The 27334-nt window shown below is 27.7% G+C and overlaps 5 protein-coding genes across 6 annotated transcripts in view; 2 read left to right on the top strand and 3 right to left on the bottom strand.

Annotated features, from left to right (window-relative positions):
- Window positions 1-27334, bottom strand: part of LOC114126795 (uncharacterized) — a 198401-nt gene that overhangs the window by 3553 nt on the left and 167514 nt on the right. The gene's annotated exons all lie outside the window — the stretch shown is intronic.
- LOC114126794 (conserved oligomeric Golgi complex subunit 4) lies at window positions 446-3435 on the bottom strand. The gene has a single exon (XM_027990809.2). It carries the CDS (start codon window positions 3273-3275, stop codon window positions 1098-1100), a length of 2178 nt encoding a protein of 725 aa, XP_027846610.2. The 5' UTR covers window positions 3276-3435; the 3' UTR covers window positions 446-1097.
- On the bottom strand, window positions 3503-7230 carry LOC114126793 (exocyst complex component 6). Its single transcript, XM_027990808.2, has 2 exons — window positions 6784-7230; window positions 3503-6406 (listed from the first exon to the last, which is right to left on the bottom strand). The coding sequence occupies exon 2, from the start codon at window positions 6387-6389 to the stop codon at window positions 4098-4100; it is 2292 nt and encodes a 763-aa protein (XP_027846609.2). The 5' UTR covers window positions 6390-6406; window positions 6784-7230; the 3' UTR covers window positions 3503-4097.
- LOC114126790 (uncharacterized) lies at window positions 7321-12953 on the top strand. Its single transcript, XM_027990805.2, has 7 exons — window positions 7321-7521; window positions 8050-8328; window positions 11102-11199; window positions 11486-11636; window positions 11734-11769; window positions 12326-12379; window positions 12792-12953. Exons 1-7 carry the CDS (start codon window positions 7504-7506, stop codon window positions 12942-12944), a joined length of 789 nt encoding a protein of 262 aa, XP_027846606.2. The 5' UTR covers window positions 7321-7503; the 3' UTR covers window positions 12945-12953.
- On the top strand, window positions 12825-19360 carry LOC114126791 (protein VAC14 homolog). 2 transcript variants are annotated; one of them, XM_050201595.1, is made up of 15 exons: window positions 12825-12936; window positions 14737-14849; window positions 14904-15054; window positions 15121-15351; window positions 15426-15646; window positions 15849-15969; window positions 16047-16173; window positions 17073-17164; window positions 17242-17367; window positions 17449-17672; window positions 17786-17960; window positions 18274-18392; window positions 18500-18579; window positions 18636-18786; window positions 18929-19360. In XM_050201595.1, exons 2-15 carry the CDS (start codon window positions 14746-14748, stop codon window positions 19089-19091), a joined length of 2085 nt encoding a protein of 694 aa, XP_050057552.1. In that variant the 5' UTR covers window positions 12825-12936; window positions 14737-14745; the 3' UTR covers window positions 19092-19360. The 2 variants fall into 2 exon arrangements, with proteins under 2 accessions (XP_050057552.1, XP_027846607.1); XM_027990806.2 differs by lacking the exon at window positions 12825-12936 and adding an exon at window positions 14298-14599 and having other exon boundaries at window positions 18929-19359.

The raw sequence follows: 27334 nt of genomic DNA, 5'->3' as shown, positions 1-27334 counted from the left end.
TACAAAATTAAAAATATACTCTGTTGAATTAGGTTGTTAGTTTTTTTATTTTTATTATACATTAAGAAAATTTAATGTTTTGTACCCTAAACTGTGAAATAAAGTAAATTTATAATCGGTTTTTAGATTGAAAAACTGAAAACAAGTATCTTGTTGTATATATAACCAGTGTAAAATATAACATTTCAGTACTTACCAGGAAAATTATATCTTTTATACAGACATATTGTTTGAAAATACTAATTATCATAATAGTTTTTTAAAAGCATTTTTATTTTCAACTGATAATAACACTAATAAATAATTTAATTTGTTAAACCTTTTTTAATTTTACTACCTATGTACGTCGTTAAACGAGTTTAAAACCTATGCAGCGTATATTTATTTAAAAAAACTGAAAATAGAAAGTATAGATTGTATTGACAAATAAAATACAATCGTTAAGTATTATATGTATTGACTATTTATTCTTAAATCAATAAAAATCAATAAATAATAAATCACATATAGGTAATAAATATTAAAACATAACAAAGCGTGCGTTAACAAAAAAAAAAAAAAAAACGGAAAACAAAATCCTATAACAATTATGTATATAGGTATAAAATAAATTTGAAATACAAGCAACATACAGTAAGTAGGTATAAATAGTGCTTATTTTAAATCCAATAATAATATAATAATATTACTAGTACATTCGCAATACAAACATGGGTATTTTATACAATAATAATACGATGGCGTTTTTTATATAGGGAACCTGACAATAGGTACTACCCGACTGCACAAATTGAATTAAAAAAAAAAAAAAACTCCCCATTATTACAAAAAAAACGGCGTTACGGGGCCGACAGACACATAATAATAATAATAAATAAACAAGTTATAGTACCTATATATATATACCTTCTTTTCCGACATTAACACAAGTGCGGTATGCCAGTACCTATATAATATTATATGTAACGTAGGCTTCGGTTATAACGTAGATAGGTAAATAATTTTTATTTTATTTTAATTACTCATTAGGTCGTCACACCGGAAATGGTGATGGGTTTCAATCGGAAGCCTCGTAAAGGTCGCGGGGCTGCACGGTCTCAAAGTTGAACTTTTCGGATTTCGTCTTCCCGAAAGTCCGCCCGGAGCCTGAGTATCTGCCGTATGCAGTCGGGCGTCAGCTTCCACGAGAACCGCATGCCACTGTCCGGGTTGGAGAACTCGTTCAGATCGGACGCCCGTTCCAGGTTGAGCACGGTGGTGACCTGCACCAGCCTGGCGAACTTCTCGCGAACCGGCCAGGCGCTGGCCCCGCCGAAGTAGTTGATCAGCGTCCGGACCACCTTGTCCAGCGCCATGCCGCCCAGCCGGTTGAACTCGGTCTTCATCACGGCCCGCTCCAGCTGCGCGGCCGTCTCCGCGGCCACGGCCACCACCAGCATGTTGTAGTTGTTGGGCGTCAGCCGGGCGCGGAACTCGGCCAGCGTGACGTCGATGTTCCGCACCAGCGCCACCACGAACGGGTTGTCGGCCACGGTCTGCGCGAATTCCGGTTCGTCGAGCGTGAAGTTCTGCTCGTAGAACGGTTCCATCCACCCCAGCGTCTTGGGCTCGACCAGCGAGCTCTGCAGCTGCCTGAACCCGGTCCGGTTGGCCGCCACCAGGGACGCGTTCACCCGGCCGAAGTCGTGCAGGCAGCTGTCCAGCTTCTCCGCGTGACAGCCGCGCAGCCTGGCCGGCACCTCGTCCCGGAACGCTTGCGACAGCGACTTGGAGTACTCGACCGCCACCTCGGTGCTGTTCAGCGCCGCCAGGAACGTCCGCCGCACCTTGTCCAGGTCGGGCGTGAACCGGTTGAAGTAACCGGACCCCGGGTAACCGGCGCCCAGCACCTGCGCGAACACCGCGCACAGGTCCGCCTCCAGGGCGTTGACCGCGTTGTTGATGACGGCGCACAGCACGTCCAGGCTGCCGGACCGCAGCGAGCGCATCACGCACTTGCGCACGATGAAGAACACGTCGTCCACCATGCTCGACGTGAGCGCCGCGTCCCCGCCGTCGCCTTCGATCGTGTCCATCAGCACCGCCTTCCTGATGCTCTCCTCCATGTAGTACCGCTCCAACTCCAGGTACTTGCCCATCATCTCCTGTATGCAACAGCACAGCCGGCTGTTGTCCAGCACGGTTTTGACGGTCCGCGATTTCGGTTCCGCGCTGTCCGCGTTCACCGTCCGCTTGCACACGAACTGCTCGTACAGATCGTACCGCGCCAGGATCATCACGATCTCCTCCACGAGCAGATCAATGTCCTTGGAGTCGGGCTTCACCGCGGCGCCCGCGTCCGATTCGTCCCACATGGTCTTCAGCAGTTCTTTGATCTTGCGCGTCTTGAGAAACGTCCGCAGCATGATGTCGCTGAACGTGTCGCAGTGCATTTGCAAATGCGACAAGAACTTCAAAACGTACTCGGGACCGTAGTGGGTCTCGATCAACGGCTGATGAACCTCGATCGTCTTGGCTACTTCCTCGAAAATAAATGTCAGCCCGTCCGCGAAAATAACGCTGGCACGGTTGCTTGACAATGGTGTGTCCATGACATTTTTTAAATTTCGGTCCGTCGACACTTTTAATAACCGCCCCAAGTAGTCGACAAATTTTTCCAAACCCACTTCGTGCATTCCGAGTAGTGGAAATATTTTAAAGTACCTTTCTATAGAATTCGTGTCTTGGACCAAAGACGCGTGCTCAAACCTTTTAGATACGGTGTCCTGAAGGAGCTCTAAAGCTTCCTGCAAGTGTTTAAGAGCATTTGTAATCATTGAACAATCTTGAGCCATATCGTCTGCTGTGCGCTGTAATTTTGTTTGGTCGATTGACAAATAGCGATGTATATGTCCAGCGGCTTGTTCTAATTCATCGTTTTTCATTGCAATCTGAACACCTTCGCTACATAACTGTAGGTCTAATAAATCTTGAACTCGTTTTTGGCATTCTGATACACGTCCACGTATTTTGTCTAACTGTCGGACTTTGGACGATATATCCTCTGCTAGTTTAGAAGAATCGTGAATTCTAATTTGAATTTGAGATAAATTTTCTTTAATTGATATTAAGGAACTAAATTTTTTAGAGACAGAGTCAACCTCCTTTATGACAGTGGGCCATTGATTAGTAAACGTTTCCAAACGTTTTCTTGAAGAAATTTCATCTTTGTCCAGTAACTCCAGTGCATTGTTTATTTCATCCAATGTAAAATAGTCTTCGTTACTTGACATCATAACCTTTAACAAAATTATAATGTGGAAAAAACTTAACTATTTTAAATTGTAACAGTATACAAATATACTTTCCGTTTTATTATCTAATTATATATATACACATACAATAAGTACTAAAATTATAACTTTTTTTTATTGTCAGGGTAGTTCTGAGTTTATATGTAGGTTATTTCAAATGAATGAAAAATAAAATGTACCTAGTACCTATTAAATATTAAACCGAAGTATAGATTGTATAATACATCAAAATGGTATATTAACTTTTATTAGTATTATTACAATATCTATTATTTATAAATGTCATGAACATACAACCATATAAATGGTGAAAAAACAGAATTTTAAACAAGGAATACCAACATTCAAGTTTTGCAAAAAAAAAATTACAAAATATGCATAAATAAATATCTATTATATCTTATTTCTGTTCAAAATGACTACATACTTCAAAAACTTACATCATAGTATTTAATAAACAATTAACTGGCTTTAGAATCTTTAGATTTTCATAAATAAAATAAAAACAAATTTTCTAAATTTTAGTTAACAATTAAAAATAACCATTTATAATTAAATAAATAAAAATAAATAAATATTAAATTCAATAAGCTAAATATTTCAAAAATATGTTTGTTGGTATATTAATTATTAAATAATATTAACTAAGTAGAATTACACTATAAATGTCTTTTATAATTTAGTATGATTAAAATATATAATAAACCCTAATGTTAGGCGGTGGGTTTTATTTAATAAGTATTTGGTTTAAATAGATATAATTCATAAACAATGTATTAAAATACATAAATATAATGTAAATCACTATTGTTGAACAGTTATTGCCAATTGCTTTAACTGTTTTAAAACAGTTTCTAATAATTTTTTTTTATCTCTTTCACTTTTCTTTAATACCGAAAATACACTTTTTTTATCAGCTTCTTTTAATTTTTCTAAAACAATAATTGCTGTAGTTGGTTTAACATGAGAATATTTTGATGTTTCTTGACCATAATCGTGAAAATATGTTGACCAGTCCCAGCTCAGGAGTAAGTCCAAAAGTTGTCTCAACGGTGCAAAATATTGAGAAAAATCTGGTTCATCAGTCTTCCCAACAGGCTCTGATGCAGCAAACAATTCACATTGTATAACATCTAGATTCAATTGGTTTAAGGCACCCATAGATAATTGTTTAATATCATCACTGAGTAATAAATTTAATATAGACTTAGATATGTGTTCAAATGCTACTTGACACACATGAACAGACACTTCTTCAGTAAGATTTCTTAATGCATTAAAAACAACTCTAAGGAAATTTATTAAATCAGTGACAAATGAAGAAGCTTGACCAGTTGGTTCAACTAACATCCAATCATAATCTTCTAAATCTAAAAATTCATTCAACTTTAATTTCATCTTGTCATACATGTGATGTTCAGCATCACTTCTGGCCACACCCAATGTTATGCCTGCATCATCACCAACAGTGCCACCAGTAGATCCAGTTGCTTCAGATACAAATTGTTGAATTGATTTTGATGATTTTTCCAAATATCCAGTGTCAACAATAATCTGTATTACTTGTAAGAGTCCAAGTCGTGGTTGATGAAATGCAGAAGATAGGCATCCACTAAAAGTTCGAGATAATAGCAATTTGGTAGATTTTTGAACCATTTCATCTACTTCACCTTCACTAAAATTTAAGTCATTTGAAAACTTAAGACAAGCAAATATAAACTGTTTTACTTGGTCATAAACACTAGGAACCATTGAAGAAAATGGAAATTTCCTAGGAAATGCAGAGGATTCTAATTGATCATCTTGATATGGAAAAGTTCGTACAACATTATCATATTGATCTTGATTTTCAACCTCAAGATGACAAAAAGTTTCTCTATATAAAATATCCCTAAATACTTGAACCCATTTTTGCATAAGTATTTCATTGTAATGTTCTTGTATTTCATGTAGTAATTCCATATAATTCTTAACAGGATATCCATAACTTCTAAGAGTTATGCAAAATACCATAATTAAATCTTTAATTCTTAAGAGTAAATTTGCATCAGTACAGTAAGCAGTATTTGTTCTCATTATGCTTACTACCTTATCAGAAGCCATTTTCCACAGATCTTCCAAATAAGGTCTTGTCAACAGTCCATTACCAGTGTTTAATACATGATCTTCTACAACAAAAAATCCTACAATGCATTGTAAATAATAACAATAGCTTGCAATAGATTCATGCATATTGTTAGGAGGATGTAGAGTTAAAAGTGCTTGTTCTCTTCTTTGTTGCCTATAATAGGCATCAAAGGTGTCTCGCGAAGACAATACAGTACAAATATGAAGACAACGATATACAGGAGAAAAATCAATAAGATCTTGTGCACTCAATGAATCTTCATCGTCAGAATTATCTTCGGGTGAATCTTTTTTTTTCTTTAATTTAGTTAAGCCAAAATCAAAGTTTTGTTGTTCAACACTATGTTTCATTGCAGCTTCACCAACTTTGGAAGAAAATTTTCTTATGGTTTCTAAAAAACAATTTAAATCTGACATGGATGACTCTTTGATATTTTCTCTAAGTTTAGGAATTTTTTCTATCATTTGTCTAAAAAATTTATAGTGAGATACTTGTGGCAAATACAATTGTTCAAGTTGTTCTAGTGTTTTCAAGGCAGGATAATAGCGTTTGTCAGCCATTTGCTTTTGTAATTTACTGTAAGAAGAAAGTGCAGGCAAACATAAAGATAAGCTATTGATAGCCATTTGAATATTATTCTCCACTTGTCTAGCTTTAACCAACTCTTCGCCAGCATTTGTGACTTCAGCAACAATGGTTTGTACATTTGAATTAAGTTGAACAACTTGTTTTTTCAATTTAGATGCTTGATTTTCCACTTGCTGCAATTCTCTAATGGAATCTATGAAGCCTTGATAATAGAAATTGCACATACGTTCAATTTCCTTGTCATATTGCTTGATGCGGTTGTCCAAAGTGTCAATGAATTTGCGGCTGTCGTCATCTTGATCGTATATGGCTCGAAATGTCGGACCCCAGTAATCATCAATGCCCTCAATCTCTTGTAGCAAATGCTCTTGATTCTGCATGTTTTCTACACAACAAGCTAACACAAAAACAAAAACATAACTGGTTTCTTTTTGTAACTTACAAAATCCTATTCCTATTAAATAAAAATGGATATGTGCGCCCTAACTGTATACAGGACCCTCATCTTAGTACAAGACATTGTCAAACCACCATTGGATACCTCAAAAACAATTAATAACTTCAAGATAATACTACAAAACAAAAATCAAGCCAGCTAACGTAGAAATAAACTATAGATCATGATGTTTATAAATATGTCTTTGGAATAATCGAAAAAAAAAAATTTTTGCCAACAATGCAATAAAAAAAAACGGGTATACTACCTACAAGCTACAATCTACAAATTTAGTATACTGTACTATATTATGGTTAAAATTCAATTTTGTAACTTACATTTATAAAGATACGTGGAACGAAGGAGACATCAATGTTAATGGCTGGTGAACTTGTTCAGCGAGCAAACGTTACAATTTTTTTTTTCTGGTAAGAAAGTATTCGACGGCACAGAAAATTGTACTTGATAACAAATTATTATGATATTATACAGATTATATAGTAGAATATTATGGTCTGTCTCTACGAGTCGACGACCGGAATTTAGTATCAATAATCTAAGTTAATGGAGATCCTAAGGTAACGCTTCGCGTCTCGCGATATGCAGAATGCAGATATGCTGGCTGGCACTGCTGCCTGCTGCAAAAAGTCAGAAATGTTGATTAAAATAATAGACAGGAGGAAAAAAATCGAATGTAAACACAGTGAGCCGTCCGAGGTAGACGCCGCGGTGCAGTGTGACCAACTTTTGTCGGCGGGTTATTCGAACGAGAAAAATATTAGTAAGTACCTATTATATAAATTAGTGTGACAACAGAATCGCTAATTTTATTTTCCATACAATAAAAAATAACAAACCAACTATTATGTTACATAGCAACTATGAAAAATATTTTGAAATTTTTCTTTTAATTTAAACTTTTGAATAAAATACACTAAAACAAATAAATCAATAAAATACACTGAAACAAATAATAATTACACTGCGACGCAAATAAATATTTAAATCATATTATACAACAGAATTCTTTGACAAAACAACGCGTAGAGGTCTATATTATGGCCGATGAAAATCCGGTAAGATCCCTTCGAAATTAATACTATTTGTCCCGGCAGGCATATGTAGATACAATACGTTTGATTAGCGAGATTATCGTTTTAATAAGTTTATAATCATTATCCTTTTCAGCTTGAAATTATAAATTAATATTAATATCGATTATGAAATTTATTGTAATAATTTAGTCGAGTAGTTATGATACATTTTACTATTCTATTTTTGATATATTATACTTATTATAGGTGCATGCAGTATTAAATACGAACATTTGAAATTTTAGCGTATATTATACCTATTAAAATAATAAAATGGTGGTTTAAATATTAACAATAAATTATCGGGTATTCCTAAATCCTAATTTATGCTTTATATAATTATATACAATGTGTATCACAATGATATGATACATTCATATAGGTAATTTGAATGTACAATTTCCATATTTTCGTGATCTACACTGTGTATATAAAATATATATAACATATAATATTAATATATTATACATTTATGCAACGAGTAGTACTGTGGTTTTTAATTTTACGCAGCAAAATCGAGACGAAGGTAAGTGCCCTCAAAATGGTGTGAAATGGAAGGATCTAATGTCCACGCTCATAATGGATCGGTTGGAAGCGTCATTCGGCAACTGTAGGGACGATGAATTGCCACAAACAATGGCGCAAACGACACAAAATATGACTAACAACTGTGATGAATGTCAGCAATGTAACACCAGTGGAGGAGAATCGTCTAGTACAAAATATTTCGATTCAGTGTGGAATGATGATACTTGTCACCAGCACTCGACTACCGACCATGACTCAGTAGTAAAAAACACTTATATTATTTTTATAATATATAAAAATATCTAAAATCTAAATATTATAATATTGATATAAATAGTCGTAAAAATCATATTTTCCCTACAAATAACGAAATAATATTATACATTTATATCAGAATATAATGCTCAGCCTTTTATGGTGCAGATCGACGTGATTAATACATTCTTTTGCGCACCCTTGCAGTATAGAATGATTCACCAAGCATACTCATGACTCACCCCCTTTTTATCATTCTATAATGTATTTATTAAAATTCTGATATTTTTTTATACTATTTAAAGCAATTATGATTTTATTTTTTTTGATGAAAATTGTTTAGCAAATGATTTTTTTGTACACTTTGAAGTATTATATGCATTTTAATTCAAAAATTCAATCGAATAGTTTCTGAGTTAAATATTTAACATCTTGAACCTATAGGTACTCAGCCGGATTCTTGAATATTGGCAAATGGCAAGTATAAAGTACAATAAAATAGGTACTATAAATTATAATATTATAATTGAATATTTGAATATTCAGACGCTTTTTACAATTTATAAAAAGTGAATTGGTGAATACTAACTTCCATAATAATTTAAAATGCTTAAATTATCATAAATTTAATATAATATCTTCTAAATCTAAAATTTCAAATTATATACTATATATGTAGCAATGGTCTATTATAATCCTTTTTAATATATAATGTTTATTAACTCAGAAACTATACCTATATTTCTTCAGCTGTTAACAAGACCGTAACTGGGGAAGGGTCCAGACTCCCCCCCCCAAAAAATTTTTAAAAGTAGAAATATTTTTTTATCATTAAATATACATAAAATATTATAATGACGACTAATATATGTTTTCAATAACGATAATAATCAAATTTTGTATTTTTAACTTAAAAATGACAGGTGTTGAGTATCTATATATTTAAAAAAATGTTGGACCCTCCCAAAATGTTTTTCAGTTATGGACTTGGCTTTTGATTTAGATATATTATTCTACAAAGGTATATATACTTCGATCAATTCGGTCGAACCATGCATTAAAGTATTCAAAAAAAATGTATACTAAACAATTAGTAAAAAATCCTTATAAATATAAAAATCGTTCTGTGTATGTAGAAATTTAAGACACAATAAGGCTTGGTCCCGAGAAACGGAATTACAGAAAATGTTTTTTTCCGCAATGCGCAGCTGTAATATATATTTATACCTACACAGTACACATATAGATTAAATTATGTGTGATATGGGGCGTATCGTTATGTATAGATTTTTTTTATAAAATATGTACTCTGAAAAATGATTAATTTTAGTCATATTTCGCTGCAGCTATAGTATATGTAGTATATAATATTATAATCCTCTATCAGCCCCTTCAAATATGATAATAAAGCTTAAAGTTTACAATTTTACATAATATTATCAAATGAATTTATAAATAATATTATCAAAAATTAATTTTGTTCATCTTCATAGGCTTTAGCAGACTTCAATTTCCGGTTGAGCCTGAAACAATTGGTGCCCCAATAGTAACTTTAACAGTGCCCTAAATTTTTTTTAACACATTAATATATATTCTAATTGTAAATTAAAATCTGTTTAATGTATAAATAGAATCAAGTTGTTCGTGCACACAACATTAATGTGCTAATTTCTAGACAATTTAAAATTATAAAATATAATTATAATAAATTATATTATATTATTATATTATTATAATTATAATTATTATTATTTTTAGTAATTATATTACTATTTATTTTTGAAGTTAAAAATACAATTTTAAATTCTTTAAAATCAAATCATATAAATACGTTTATGTATAAAAATTAAAAAGAAGAAAACAAAATACTCAGTTAAAAAAAAACAATTTTAATAAACAAAAATTGTACAATCGTATTATTTTAATAAACATAATGCATATTTCAATGTATGAATTAACATATAAACTTAGTACCTAATTAGTAATTTATAATGTGTAATTATGTAATAATTTTTATTAAAGAAGAATCATAAATTAATTCTCCTATTTCCCTCATGGCCTCATAGGCCATAGTACATATTTTAGCACAATGTTTTTTGTTAGATAATAAATCAATAACCTTTATGTAGTAGTAAACACAAATATTTTTAATTTTATTTCACCATTATGACAAATAAAATGTTCATCATCTCTACGAAAATATTGTTATAACTTATAATTAATATAATTAAATATAATATACCTACACAAATTTGAAATTTTACTATGCCCCTATAAAAAGAGTCAGCCCGGACTCGCCCCCTACACACCTCTATAGTCATTTCATATTTTTAAAACGAAAATGTTATTGTTATTATTTTTAATTATTATAAGTTAAGCTAATGAATACTATGAAGTATGAATTATAAATTTATAATAATTTTGGTTGTATAACAAATTAATTATTACTCAAAATTATGCTAAAAAATCGGTATTGATAAATCTTAAATACGTTTAAAGGTTAGGTTTTTAATATTTTGAGACTTTAACAGTAGATTGTTTATTTTTCTATTGACTTCTATAGACTTATAGATGCTCTGTATTCTTTAAAAAGTATAATGCATACCTATATACCTACTCGTATTTATAATTTATATATTGTAACAATTATATTGCTACGGCTGTAGTGTTGTACATAATATAAACTCAATGCGGATAACAATAAATTCATATTTTTAAATTTGTATAATCTTATTACCTACATACGTATTACCACTATCTACTGTCTCACTGTACTTAGGCCTGCACGTCACTGTTGAATGGTTGCTCTACTGATGGATTTCTCAATGGAAACAATAGTTGTTGCAAATGCAATATGAAACCTCAATTATATTCTGAGTGTGTACATAATTTAATTATATAATAATAATAATTTATTTATTATATTAATTATACTCGGAGTAAATTTTAGTTTTATTTGTGAATATAATTATTTAAAATATAGTTTTAATTTTTGTAGTTTATTCGTAACTAAATAATTATTTTAAAATATATAGGTAATAATACAGATTAATTATCTTTAGCCCAATTGATTTTCCAAACTTATATGAATTAAAATCTTTGGCGATCATAATAATATATTTCCATATTGTTTAATATATCATATATTAACTGTAATTTTTAGAACCAATCATTTGAATAGTAAAGAATCAATCTCAGAAAAAATTAAAAAAAATGAAACTGCGAACATACAGCAACAAGTGGAGATTTTTAGAAAACGAGTAGAATGTATGTTAAAAATGAACTGTCAACTACAATCTGAACTTAAAAAAACTGTATGTTTTGACTTAAAATACTAATATCGTATACCTATTATTTATCGTAATTAAACTAGTGTTTGAGTTTTATAAATGTTCCTTTTACTGATTATAGATTCGAACAAATCTATTAATGGAACAATATATTTCTGTAAGTTGTATATATATATATATGTATTATAAAAACAAGAATTTATTAGTTTAATATTGTATATTAGTTATAAAAGTTTTAACAAACGATAGATATGACTTATATTTTATATTAACACCATCACCTATCTAATATCTATAAAAAAAATTTGATATATAAAAAAAAAAACACAATTAAAAGAAATTATCATTTTGTAATGTGTATCATTATTATAATTTATTAAAACAGTCGTATAATTATAATATAAGTACATTATTATTATTGGATTATCAATTTACTATCTCGTGTCAATAACACAATAATTTACTTTAAATTTTAATAAAATCATGAGAATAATAGGTAGATTTGTAATGTTTACATTTACTGTTAAATATTTACATAGGTACATAACTAGGTACCTACTGTAATTAATTGTTGATGAATTATCTATTTATATGAATAAAGTGCATATAATAATTCTATACCTGATATTATACCTATGTATAGTATGTAGTATATTTTAAATATAAATATTATATAATTATTAATACATTTTTATGTTTTTGTACATCTCTAGTGGCCATATGCTGTAAATAATGGCAAGGTTGAGTTTCCTGGCAGAAATGATTTGGTAAATGTTTATTCAAACTTATTTATTTTATTTATATTTATTAAATATTGATCCTTATAGTATTATACAATATAAATATATATTATAATAATATATACTATATAGCAGGGGCTGCCAAACAGTCGATCGCGATCGACCGGTCGATCTTGGACAATTTCAAAGTCGATTGTGTTAGAATTTATTTTTAGAGCTACTCGCCCTATATGTTTCTTAATAATTATAGTTATTCAATAATAAAAAACAAATTATATGGAAGTCGATCCTCAAAGGTGAAGTACGTTTTTAGTAGATCGTGACCAAAAAAAGTTTGGCCACCCCTGCTATATAGTAGTCATCAAGATTCGAGTTCGAGTACCATAATATATTAATATAATAATACTATGCTCGTATTACATTTTATATTTATACTTAGGACCAACGGTTCGATTGCTTGTCCGAGGAGTTAAAAAAAATACGAAACGATTTGAAACCCATTCAAAACGACAAATATATTGTCAGTAAATTGGAAAAAATACTACATATACCATTACCGGGATGTTTAAATATTTGTAATAAATGTGAATAAAAATTGATATATTTTGTTATTAGAGTACAATTTATTGCTTGATATGGATAGGTCATTTTTTATCAATCGGGAAATTTTATGAATGAAAGCAGATCGCTTCGAATGCTATAGTGTATAATAATTAGACTTTATTTCAAAAAATTAACTCATGTCATGATTCTGTAAAAATTGTTATATGCGGGAGTATTTTAACACTGGACATTAAAAAATTTTAACAATAGAAAAAAATCTATCCATATCGTAGTATTTATTTTTATTGCATTTAATACTCAGTGATATTTTATAAAATAAAAAAAAAGTAAAATCTTTATTAATTTTGAGGTAGTACAAAATAATTTTGTTTTATTAAATATTTTGCTCATTAATATAGTTGTTCAATTAGGTATATACATTTTAATATTTTATGCTCTACGCTGCAATATGTCAATGATTCATCAAGCAATTTTTAATTGTATTATTAATTTTTACGCGCTCAGTTACTTGAAATTTAATTTTCTTTTTATGCAAATAATTTTAGATTTTGAACAAAGTGACAATGTATTGGTTTTACAATAATGTGCCGTGTACGTGAGTGCGTGTGTTTTTTGTGTCTATAGTCTATGCGTAGTGTGTATATCATAACTTGTCGAAATTTGCTTCAATTTAAAACTTCAGGGGTGGATTCCGGTAGCAAATTGAATATCCTTAGACCTTAGTGCACTACGGAGGTCAAAAGTAAGAAGTTTCCTTTAGTTTCCAAACGTGTCGGGAAAATATACAAAAAGTGACAGAAAAACTGGAATTTTTAAGCAAAACCAGCTTTTGACAGAATTGATGTTTTATATAGGTACTGTTGTAACTTAAAAACTAATCATTTTAAAGACTTGAAATTGTCACCAAATGTTTATATTAGCGTTATCTATACACGGTTAAATTTTTTTGAGCCATTTATAGACAGCTAAAATTTGGGTATAGTATTATTTACTTTGATTATACTATTTATACTGATTATAGCAAAATATACTTTAAAAATAGCCTAGATAATAAGATAATAAGCCTAGATATCATACAGGCTCTCTAGTATAAGGTCTATCGTCTATGCCAGTATGCCACGATGTAGAAAAGATCTTCTCTAAATCTCTACATCGTCGTCTATCATGCCCTATGCCCTATGGCGTGTGATGTTACCGCAGAATAGAAGAAATTTCACGATTACAATAATCACACGATAATTATACGATAATTATTATCTCACAGGGGTATCTATATTGTTCTGTGATAATGAATAATCTGTGATTGTTCTATATTATTTTTTTTATTATCCTGTGCGGACGTGTGCATCATAATTTTTAATGTTTTGTTTGTGTTGATAACTTTTATCAATTCGTTTTTGATAATTTTCAATTTTAATGTTGTCTTATGTCTTGCAACAGTTGCAACTATAATTTATTATTAATTAATATTGTAGACTATTGTAGACTATAGGTTGTAGTTCATTATTTTCAACTTAAATATTTTCTTTAATATTATACAATTGTCAATTATTTACTAAAGAAATTGTTTCCTATTTTATCTAGACACACCCACACACACACGTATTATACATGTTAAGTTATTTACTTACTGACAATTACTTCACACATTTAATTTTACCTAAAATTAAATTAAATTTATAGGTAATTGGTTACATTAAAAATGTTTATTACTCTTTAGATAGTTTAAATATTTTTAATACTAAAAAGTATTCTTCAAGTATTCTTTAATTGTAACTTCTATTGAGGTTAAGCATTTCTAATTCTACATTAATTAATAGATTTTAAAAATGAGTATGGACCGTGATTATGCACCACTTAGTGCTGCGTGTGTTCGGGCATTGAACGATAAAATGTATGATAAGAGAAAAGCAGCAGCGCTGGAAATTGAAAAGTAAGTGTTTATAAATTATTTTATTATTTTATTAAATTAATTTGTTGTCTCTAGGATGGTTAAAGAATTTGCAGCTGTTAACAATTCCATGCAAATACGACGGTTGTTAAAAGTGTTGGGATCGGATTTCTCAATGTCAAAAAATGCTAATACTAAAAAAGGAGGACTCATAGGACTTGCTGCCATGGCCGTTGGACTGGGAAAAGTATACATAGTTTTTTTCATCATAATATGTGCTATTTATTAATTTTTATTGTTATTTAAATTTTAGGATGCTGTAAATTATATTGATGATTTAATTATACCGATATTGGTAAATTTGAATGATGCTGATTTAAAAGTTCGATACTATGCTAGTGAATCACTATATAATGTTTCTAAAGTAGCTCGTAGTGCAGTCTTAAAACATTTTCCTGACATTTTCAAATCTTTAAGTAAACTGTCAACTGATCCTGATCAAAATGTTAAAAATGCTTCTGAGCTTTTAGATCGTTTAATGAAGGTATGTTTATTTATATAAATCTATTGCTGTGAAAATGCTATTTATAAATTATATTAATTTTATTATTTTTAAAGGATATTGTTACAGACAATTCAAATATTTTTGATCTTGTTGGCTTCATACCCTTGCTTCGAGAGCGCATATACACAGAAAATACTTTTGCAAAGCAATTCATAATTTCATGGATTACTGTCTTAGATGATGTCCCTTCAATAGATTTAGTGATATATTTACCAGAAATTTTGGATGGATTGTTTAAAATGCTTTCTGATCCTACATTTGAAATTAAAAAAATGTAAGAAAAATTATGTGTGAAATATACTTATCTTGTTTATTACAGTTTAATAAATTCTGTAAATATATTATGTTGGTACATTTTAAAATTTTATTTTAAGGCTGTACATTTTAGTATGTATATGAATTTACATTGTAATAGAAGCAATTCGGTAAAAATATTTACTTTATGTTCTCATATAAAATTAAAATAATGATTACAGGTGTGATGCTGTTTTAAAAAAATTTTTAGATGACTTGCATCGTAATCCTGAAAAAGTTGATTATACAGATATGATAAATACTGTTGTTATTTATTCATATTCTACTGATGAATTTGTTCAGGTAAATACGAGTATAATATTTTTCTCAATTATTTTTTAATATTAAATGTAATTGAATATTGATATTGTGTTTTTTAGTATACAGCAATGTGTTGGATAAAAGAATTTATTGACATGTACGGTTCAAATATTTTACCTTTTGCGTCTAATATTTTAAAAGCTTCAATGGCATCAAATTCAAATCAAGATATCGAATCTCAAATACGTAATTATTGTTATGTTATTAATAATAAGTTACTTCTATGTATCAAAAAGAATTAAAATAGCCAATAAGTAATACCTATTAAATATTTTAAGTGATATAAAAATAAGGTATATGTTTTTATATTTGTACTATACCATTTTATACCTTATATTATACATGTACACAATTTTGTATAATACAGTAAGTATTTAAGTATGGTATAATACATTTTTGTTCTATACATATTTTATACACATTTTATGCGTTAAAACAAATCAAAATTTCTTTATGAAACAATATGCAAATTTGAAATTATGTATCTTAAACTTGATTACTCAACAATTTTCTTTTTGAAAATTCAATCTTATTGATAAAAATAAAAATAAAATTCAATAAGTAATGATTAATAAATTATGAATTAATTAAAAAATATAAAGTAGAATACTTTTGGTTTTTTACTTATGTAGTAAGACAGTTATAGTTTTGTTCGTAAATAGAAAATATTTAAAATAAAAAAAAAAAAATTAAAATTTTACTATATAAATGTAAAACCATTATATATAATAATTCTATACAGTGTATAGATGATGTGATATTACACAAATTCACATCACTGTATTGTGGATACTTTAATAAAAACTTTTTGAATAATTGTAAGTTTAATAAAAAGCATATATAGGACCCTACCCTAGATTATATATTTTTTACTTTTAAATTTGATAATAGAATATTTACTTTAATTTTAAGAATAAAAGAGTTAACTGATTATTTTGTACTTAGAATTTGTTACATTGTGTTTTTGTAAGATGGAGAATAGATATAATACATTCTTAATAATAATTCAAATTTTTCTTTTTCTATTTATTGGTTTTGAACTTATATAAAAATTAATTTTTATATTTGTGTTTTTGAAATACCAGGTATAAAACAAACGGCAAAAATAGTTAATTCAACATTGATGGAACTAATTAATGGCGTAGAAGACAAAACTGATGCCATAGAAAAAGATGAAGTAATAATTAATTAAAAAATATATTAAAACAACTCAAAACAATTAATAAAACTTATTAATCGGTTATTGAAATATAGGGAAAAAATCTAGATCTTGCATCAGTTATTACTGTACTTATTAAAGAATTGGGCGGTTCTACAATTGAAACTAAAATAACAGTATTAAAATGGATTTACCATTTGTTTACTCATTTACCAAACAGAGTAAGTAGGTAAGCTACTAGGTTGCAAATATACAATTCAATTATATAATTTTGTAATACATTGATTTATTTTTTCTAACAGATACTTATGTATATGGAGTCAATATTTCCTTTATTGTTAACAACATTATCTTATCCAAACGAAGAAGTTGTGCAAAATGATTTAAAAGTTATTGCAAAAATAATTTCTCCATCAGCAGCTCAAACAAATAATAAACAATATTTTGACCAATTTATTTTAAGTTTATTGAAACAATTTAGCTGTGATCGAACATTATTAAAAGACCGTGGACAATTTATTATAAGGTATGTGTTTATGATATGATATTTTTTATTGAATAGAAATATAAAAGTAAAACCAAACTAGTACATTGTTTAATATTATTGTTTACTATTCTTATTTGAATTTTTTTACATAGACAAATATGTGGTTTATTAAATTCAAATGATATTTACCGAACATTATCTACATTCCTGTTAGAGGAGAAGAACATGAAATTTGCGTCTGTAATGATAGGAACACTGAATACAATATTGTTGACATCCCCTGAACTTTATGATCTTCGAACTCAGTTGCGAGATGTTGAAAAACAGGTAGATAACATTATTTTATTTATAAAAATTGAAAATTATATTTTTTATAAATTATAAGTATGTTGTATGAATTATGATAATTGTCAATTATTAATAGAAATGTTTAAATGCTTTAAGTTTCTTTGAAAGTAATAATATTCTCTACAATATTATAGTATATATTTACTTGTTTTTTCAATGATTATATGTATATTAATGATAATATATTTAAAAATTACTCTGTTATTTATAACATATTACAAATAACACAATATAATACTTTGTATAAATCTGAAAACTGATAATATTTTTATTTATTAATTTTTTGTTTCAGGAAAATCGAGAAATGTTTTTGTGTTTATTTAGAACATGGTGTCATAATCCAGTGGCTGCAGTAGCATTGTGTTTACTTACTCAAAATTATTTCCTTGTTTGTAAGCTGTTACAGACATTGTATCCTTTTTCAGTAAAATTCAATTATACATAGCATGTAACACTAATTTTCATTTTATAATCAATTGTATTTTATTCAATATTTTCCTTAGCCATTATTATATCAGTGCATCAATGGATGTTACTATTGATTTGCTTATTGAAGTAGACAAACTAATTCAGCTATTGGAATCACCAATATTTATATGTAAGTTTGTATAAAAAAAAAGACTTATTAGTATTGATATTTTTGAATATTTTTAGATTTGAGAATGGAGCTTTTGGAAGAACCAGTAAATCAGTATTTGATTAAAGCACTTTATGGACTTTTGATGATAATGCCTCAGTCAGACGCTTTTCATTTATTACGACACAGGTTAAAGTGTATTCCTCATTCAAGAATGGGATCAGAAATGTATGTACTGTATATAATTTAGAATACAGGATTTTACATTTAATATAATATATAATACCATTATTGAACCTTTTTCTTGTAAAGAATTGTCTTCAGTATGACCAATTAATCATTGGTTTATATTCTATTTATGTTAATGTAGGCCGGCCAGTGAAAATGTTAAAAAAGATTTTAAAGGAATGTTTGACACAAGTACAATGTTAAATCATTTTACAACATTACAAGAAAAACATAGGAATTACCGAATGAATACCAATTCCAATCAACAGATTGATAAAGCTATTGCCAAAATTGATATACAATAGTTATTATCACCATTCAAGTTATTACAATATGTTATTTTGCCATTATTTCCTAATGCCTTTTAAACAAAAACCAATATTTGTTTTAAGTATTTTATTAAATTATTTGTGTCAACATTTTATGAATCCGTGTGTCAATATTATTGTTATTTGTTTTAGAATAACAAAAAATGGTTTTATTTAAAACTGGGTATTTAAATTAATCTAAAATTATTGTATGTATTTATGTTGTATTTATATATTAATTATATATTTTATCATAACTCCATTAATTATATTGTTATATATTGTATTGAAAATATATATTTATGAAATTATAAATAAATAAATTATTCTTATTTAAAATATTGAAATTTATTTTTAAAGTTATTTTAATGTATAATACAAATTCACGAATATCTCCTTGATAAGTAGTACCTAGATAAAATGAAAATTTGGGATTTAATAATTTATATAGTATATATAAGTATATTGTTGTGAATAATTTAATTCTTACAATTGGGTTTTAATAGATAGTTAAATAATTAAATTTGAATTAAATTTATTTCAGACTTTTAGTATATTATTTATGAAATTATTTAAATGCAAGATCGTAACTGAAAAAAGTCCAGGGGGGGGAGTCTAACATTTTTTTCAATACATAGATACTGAACACTTGTCATTTTTACGTTAAAAATATGAAATTTGATTATTATTGTTATTGAAAACATAAGTCGTCATTATAATATTCAATTTACATAATAGGTAGTTAATTATTTAATAATAAAAAAATATTTCAACTTTTTAAATTTTTGGGGGAAGGGGGGTACGAAACCCTAGTTCCTAGTACCCTACCACCAGTTACGGCCTCGTTTTAATGCAAATCTTCATGTACATGCATGTAAATATATATTATATATATATGATGGGCGTGGTTTATGTTTGTTTTTTGGTTCCCACACTATGCGGTGCTCCTCCCTTTGGCACGAGATAAATATTGATATTGTATACACTATACTAAAATATTAGTGTTATACATTTATTAAAATATTGTTTCATCTGTTAATTTTAGATTCTGAACTAAGTGATGAATGTATTGATTTTACAATGATGCGGGTGTTTTTTTTTGTTTTTGTGTCTGTATAGTGTATAATATACTACCTATACACCATACTTGTAGAAATAATGTTTCAATTTTAAACTTCAGGAGTAGTATCCAGTGGCAAATTTAAAATCTTTGGTGCATTATCAAAAGTAAAAAGTATCAACAAGTTTTCAAAACAATTGAGAAAAACCACAAAAAGTGACGAAAAATTAATTAAATTTAGCTGTGTAGTGTCAATGTTATTATTAGGTACCTATGTAGAAATGCTATTTGTTATTTGTAGCACTAATTATGAATAATAATGAACAGATTCATACGTGAAGATCTGGGTCTATATCGGTCTCCCGATATTCATTTGAATATAAATTGTATAATAAATAAAAATATAAATTATAAATTAAATAAATAAATAATTATAAATTATATACCTAAATCATTTATTAAATTATTAATTATAAATAAATTATTAAATAGTATATTTATTATTATTTTTATTGTATAATAAATAAAAATATAAATTATAAATTAAATAAATAAATAATTATAAATTAAATAAATAAATAATTATTATAATTTATATAAATTATTTATTACTTCTTTTTTTATTATATAATAAATAAAAATATAAATTATAAATTAAATAAATAAATAATTATAAATTATATTATAAATCATTTATTAAATTATTAATTATAAATAAATTATTAAATATTATGTTTATTTATTATTTTTTTTATTGTATAATCAATAATTATACAATTATTATGTAGGTATATATTATAATTTTTTATAATTCATTGTTTTATTATTTTTTTTTATTTTGTCGGTACGTTTTTCCAATCACTTGTTTTTTGCTCTGATTGTTAAAGAGAATTGTTTTAACGCGGTGTTTTAAATCAATAAACAAACGAAAAGAAAAAACAAAAAGGGTCGAACTCTCAACGATATTTTAGCATGTACGAGTAGGTACGTAATAATATTATAATAAAAAAATTAAATTAAAATATCAACAACGATCGGTTTCTATCAACCGTATTACACACGACTAGCGTCGTTCAACACGACGTTATTTTATGATTATTATTATAATATACGATATCGTTTTAAGCGAAATCGCCGAACCGAGTGCAAAGAAGTCATTTGTTTCGTCGTTATCGTCGTACCCACCCGCGTGGGCACCAAATATACGCTTTCAATATAGGTACACGCGTTAATGACGTACGAATAATATTATAATGTAAGTACATTAGTACAATAATAATAACAATCAGCTTGCGACGTACACTCGGCAGTTATGTGAATATATTATAATTTTTATACGGTTTTATAATATTATAACGATAATACACGTCGAGTCGATGCGAGTGTTTTATTTATTTTTTTTGTTTTTTTTTTTCACTTCACTCACTCGTCCCTCGACGGGTCATTATATTTTTTTATAATCGAATGTCGTCGTAGCAGTAACCCCTTGCAGTATATAGTGCGAAGTCCTGCTATATCGTATACATCGAAAGTCTGTCAGCCGAACTCCATTATAATGCGACAAGCACGGCGCCGAACCGTAAATGATAATAAAAGGTGTGTACACACGAGACGATAATGTCATCATCATAATGTGCTGCTGAGGGGGTCGTCGCTAACGCAGCGACGTGTCGTTAAATATCTTTATATCGTTTTATATACGATATACATATCATTATAATGTATATTTTATACGTTCGTATCGAGTGCAGGCGAGTCTTAATATTGACACGTTATTATTCGCATTTGTATGCGCTCTACACCGGGCACCGTACTCCGCAAAAACTACAATGACGACAGTAACAATAATAATAATAATAATAATAACAATTAATAGTAATGCTTTATAACAGTCGGTTCCAAATAGAAGTTTTGGTCATGTTTTATTGCGGTCGAGAGAAATATAAAACAAAACGCCGAGCTGCTGTAGAACTGTACGTCATGAAGTACATCACTTTGGTGGGCTCCACTCGTTTAAAATTATTGAAAATCGCAGTATTCATCAATACTTGATTTGTAATTCGTGTAAGTCTGTGCGTCGATTTTCAAAATCTGTATGATCTTAGTTCTCCGGTTATCGAAGAAACACGGTGCGCGGGACTAAGGCCATGTGATTTAGGGCATTTCAGCGTTTCAATTCTACCCATAGATTTAAGTATATGCCAATCTGTCCATATACATATATGTGATCATATAAAATTTAAATCATGAACCCTGATCATAAGTCGATACTATATGAATGTAAGCATCTACTGTCTATACCAACTGTATTATTGTAAATATATGTTGCCTATATATCACGCCAGCAACACGTGATTTATTATTCTGGGTGCTCATTATTGTTTGCATTGTACTGTTACTTGTAATTTGTAGTATATTTAGAATTCATTATGATTTGAAGAGTTTAAAAGTTAAAGCCAAAAATGGAAATTTGAAGGTTTCCAAAACTGTAATAAATATTATTTATTAACGAATAAATAGGTGTATAATTAGCTGTACAGCAGTATCTGAAGTTACAGTAATTATGTCTATCAACGATTAAGTTGTAAAGTTATACATTTGGTTTTAATAATATTGAAATGTTATCATCGCTTTGATTTTTGAGTACATAATTCGTAAGACATGTGCGTTTGAGTTATGACTGTTGTTGGCTAATGAAAACAAAATGTTTGTTACAAAACAACATTATCGCCGAGAAAATAGTTGTAACCTAATCGAATTAAAAACTAATACATTTGTATTCTCGTTGATATACACTGTTAAAATTTACTTACATCAATATGCACTACTTTTACATAGGTATACTTTCAATGATTTTTTGTTACGAAAAAATTGAAAAGTTTGTTTTTTGAGATACAATTTCTCCATTTAACATCGCGTAGACGATGTACACAGAGGTAACAATGAATCTGAGTAAATTAATAATGAAAACTTAAGAATAAAACATATTTTATAATTTATTATTTTAACTTTTAGTCGGTTACTGGTTACAGATCATATTAAAAAGATAAAATTATGAGCTGATTACGAAGTTATACTTACCTGCAATAGATACTGCGAATGATGTTAAAACGAAAATATTGTCTATATGGGCATAGACTGTTTGGGCGGATCGACCCAGAATATAGTCTTAAAATATAAATAATAATAAGTGAAAAATCATATAACATAAATAATTAATAATAAGTCAACAATTATAAATAAAATCATATAATATTAATTTATAATTTATAATTATAATTATATTTATAATTGATAATAGTGATTAATTACAATCAGCAATATTATCATCAGTATCTGTCACCCGGGTTTTACTTCGCATAGGTAAAAATAATTTCACTCGCCCAAATGGTACAAAATATGATAGTCACCCAAAATGACTATTATTTTTTTGGTAAAATTATTACCTTCGTCCAAACGACCACCGCCCATATATATATCCATACTATGTATTTAATTATCTATTCTCTATATTATTATTTGATTGTATCTATGAAAAAGCTTATATCTTAAAAACTGTTATGGTATAACTTTCTTTCTCCAACACAAGAAACGCTTACAAGAGATGCATTGATAAATAATGTAAATTGTTTGTATTTATAATATGTATTTTTTTCTAATATTTTTCAAATTAAATGAAAAAAAAACTAATAAAAAATAAGATTATAAGTATATTTTACTTTTTACGTACTCACCTTAACGTTGTACACTTTCATATTATGCTTTTAAAATTAATACTTAGGTAAATAAATGTTGAATTTTACGCCATATTTCATTATTAAAATCATGGTTCAATGTATTTATGTATTTTTCATTATTACATAGGTACTATTTGAGAGGAACGTAGTAATAGGAAAATAAAAACAATTTTTTTTTTGAAAATAACAAACGAATAGTCATAATCACTAATTTTACATTTTTTTTTTTTGATTTTTTCTTTTTACATTTTCAAAAATTCATACATAGGAACAGAATATTAAATTTTTAACAACTTACAACAGTGCGTCAACTACTAACATAAGTGCATTGACACGTATAATTTATTTGTATAATATAATATATTACTTTATTATTCGTAACTTTGAATATATGTTAGGTATGTTATTATTATGTATGATATACAATTATTATTGTATTATAGTATATTTTGTATATTATATAGTACTATCATTGATTACAGAATTTCAACTGGGGAAATATGTGTGTATTTTGTATGTGTGAACTGTATAAGTACTATAATGACTAAGCAAATTGGCACATAATCATTGTTTTAAAAAATATAAGTGTATACCTATATTTAAATTTGCATCCAATTGAATCAGGCATGTACAATAATTTGAGTAACATTCTATTCGTTTATTATAAAATATAAAAAAAAGATTTGCTTCAGCCTCCGCCAAATTCATTAGACAGAAAATTATGATATTTAAAATAATATTTTAAGTTTAATCTAATTTTGAGCTGGTTTGTAATTAATTTATATTAATGTATATTAAAATTTCCCAAATATAATCGTTTGGTATTTTATTTTTATCCAACTAATATAGTTATAACAGACTAGGGAGAAATGGACGTTTATTTAGACAAGAGTAAAATGATAGTAAAAACAAAAAAATATATATATATATACCTAATTAATTGAAACATGACATAATTTATTTCATAGTTTAACGATTTATTATTATTGTTTTTTTTTTTTTTTTAACAAATTATTGATTTCGTTCGGAATGCAGTGTAATTTAATGCCACAAGAATTATATTGCATAGCATTTTAATCTGCGTGGGTTCAAGCATAAAAACTATATCACATATCAAAATAAGTGAATGAGATTTATTTATTTTGGGTAAAATTTGTACTATATTTCAGTTTGGAAAAGGTATAACAGGTTTAGGGATTTAAAATTAAAAGCATACCTTTGTTGCGAATCGGCGAAACACAGCTGGTAGGCATGTAATTATTTGAAATATTTAATTTAACTGAAATTTAATGTCTTAGAATATAATAAGCTACAATGTACTCGTAGAATTTTAATATAAAATTCATAATCCAATACATATTTTTTTTTATCGAAAGTCATGAATCTAAATTAGATTGAATACTTTTTATAAATCGTAACTAATTACTCATTTTATTTATTATAAAATTTTAACAATCTTTTAATATTAAATATAGTTAAGACTATTGTCTAAAAAGAAAAAAAAAGAAAAAGAAAAATGGGAACTAAATACCAATGTACATTTAAATATTGATTAGATACTTATTATGTACAAACGTTAACAAATTTGTCCTTTTAAACATTACATCGAAATCAAATGTAATTTTTTTCATATTATTGCAACTATGAACGTACAAAAAGGAGAATCTCACCTCGATAATTTTCAGTTTGATAAGAAATATGTAATTAGATTTAAAACAATATGATCGAGAAACATAATATTAATAATAATATATAAGTTAATAATATGGTCGTCCAATATATATATTATATATATAATAAACATTATAAAGTTATTATGATAAATTAATAATTGACTTACAAAAAATATTTAAAAATCAAATCTAGAATTTTCAATCATGAACTATTTCGACGACTACGTCTACGTAGCGAATTTTTTTAGTAAATTTATGATTATTCAAATTATGGTTTTTCTTTTTAAGATAAAAACGAATGTATATAAATATATTATAATATATCCATTATATGCGCGTGTACTGTGTATATACTACACATTTTACGCAAATTATTTTATTTTGTTCTTAGTATCCATAATTATTAGTATAATAATAAATTAATAAGGCTGTTTGAATTAGATTTTAACAATGCTACCTAATAATTAATTTTTCAACTCACTAATCTGTTCAACTGAAAAAATGGAAACCAAATTTAAGCCTAAGCAACATATGTATGTACATCACATATCGATATACAGAAACAGACGAAAGCTAGCGATGGCCAAGCCAGTTTAAATATAGTTGTATATCATACGATTTCACTAAAATCTTTCATCATAATAAATATTACGTAAATATAATAATAATAATTATTTATAATAAAATTAGCAATACGTACACAGTGAACCTTCATGATTTATCGATTACAACAATTTCGTTTAAGTTTTGTTGATTGAACATACATTTTTATTCGTTCAATCGTAATGCATTTGGCATTATGTTAGTATTTCTGAGATATGCAATTGTTCATAAAAATAATAATAACATATAGGTACAAGCTGCTACCATCCGATGAACAAAATAAATTAAATAACGATCAATAAGTAATTGCAACTAATAAATCATAAAAGTAACACTGTATAAATTAAGCAAACACAACACATTTCGTTCCAAACAAATATTTCGTTAGTTTATATCAACTAATTACTTATAAAAAAAAAACAACATTACAACATATTTCCAATGCCATAACTCGGTTATTTATTTAACAACATAAGGAAATCGATTACTTAACAACTTAATATTTTTTTTAACCAATTAATAATATTTTGTTCATTAACATTATTATTAAACTATTGTTTGTATAATAATAACAAAACAAAAACAATATAGATACAATTTTTTGTTAAAATATTCTAAAAATAATAATAAATAAATAATCACAAAAAAAATGGTGTTACTTATGAGATAAATAAAAAACGAAATAAAATATTAGAGTATAATTACAGACGAAATATCATAACATAAATATTTTAATATCAGTAAATATTTGTTTAAACTTTAAATAGTATATTGACAACCATAACAACAATATGTTGTAAAATAATATCTCATTGGAACAGTCAATGATTATTGTAGGTTACAAGGAGAATTTTTGTGTTAAGGAATGTCGGCAAATAAAAATTACAATTTATACAACGACTATTCAAATAGGTTAATAACACAAAACACAGACGACAAGGCAAATAACCATGTAGGTTGTTTGGTCGGTGTTTAAGGTAACCATTACATTGCGTTCGTTTAGCTTATTTAACAGGATGATAATTAATTGTTTTAACGCATGAAAAAAAAGACAACATCTAATAACATCGAAGAAATAAAAGTATTCCGATAGTCTCTTTTCATTTACAATTCACAGGTGTTACAATTGAAATTGGCAGTGAATTATTATGTTTTAATCATAACATG

This window comes from Aphis gossypii, chromosome 1 (genome assembly GCF_020184175.1).
Source record: "Aphis gossypii isolate Hap1 chromosome 1, ASM2018417v2, whole genome shotgun sequence".
Lineage (NCBI taxonomy): Eukaryota > Metazoa > Arthropoda > Insecta > Hemiptera > Aphididae > Aphis > Aphis gossypii.
The sequence above is the reverse complement of the archived record's forward strand: the minus strand, read 5'-3'. Positions and strand labels throughout refer to the sequence as shown.

Coding starts and splice junctions, on each gene's coding strand:
- LOC114126794 (XM_027990809.2), bottom strand. CDS start 3,275: ATGATGTCAAGTAACGAAGACTATTTTACATTGGATGAAATAAACAAT.
- LOC114126791 (XM_050201595.1), top strand. CDS start 14,746: ATGAGTATGGACCGTGATTATGCACCACTTAGTGCTGCGTGTGTTCGG. Junction 15,647..15,848: donor ACATTTGAAATTAAAAAAAT/GTAAGAAAAATT, acceptor TAATGATTACAG/GTGTGATGCTGTTTTAAAAA. Junction 18,787..18,928: donor TCAAGAATGGGATCAGAAAT/GTATGTACTGTA, acceptor ATGTTAATGTAG/GCCGGCCAGTGAAAATGTTA.
- LOC114126793 (XM_027990808.2), bottom strand. CDS start 6,389: ATGCAGAATCAAGAGCATTTGCTACAAGAGATTGAGGGCATTGATGAT.
- LOC114126790 (XM_027990805.2), top strand. Junction 11,200..11,485: donor AAACCTCAATTATATTCTGA/GTGTGTACATAA, acceptor TGTAATTTTTAG/AACCAATCATTTGAATAGTA. Junction 11,770..12,325: donor TAATGGAACAATATATTTCT/GTAAGTTGTATA, acceptor GTACATCTCTAG/TGGCCATATGCTGTAAATAA.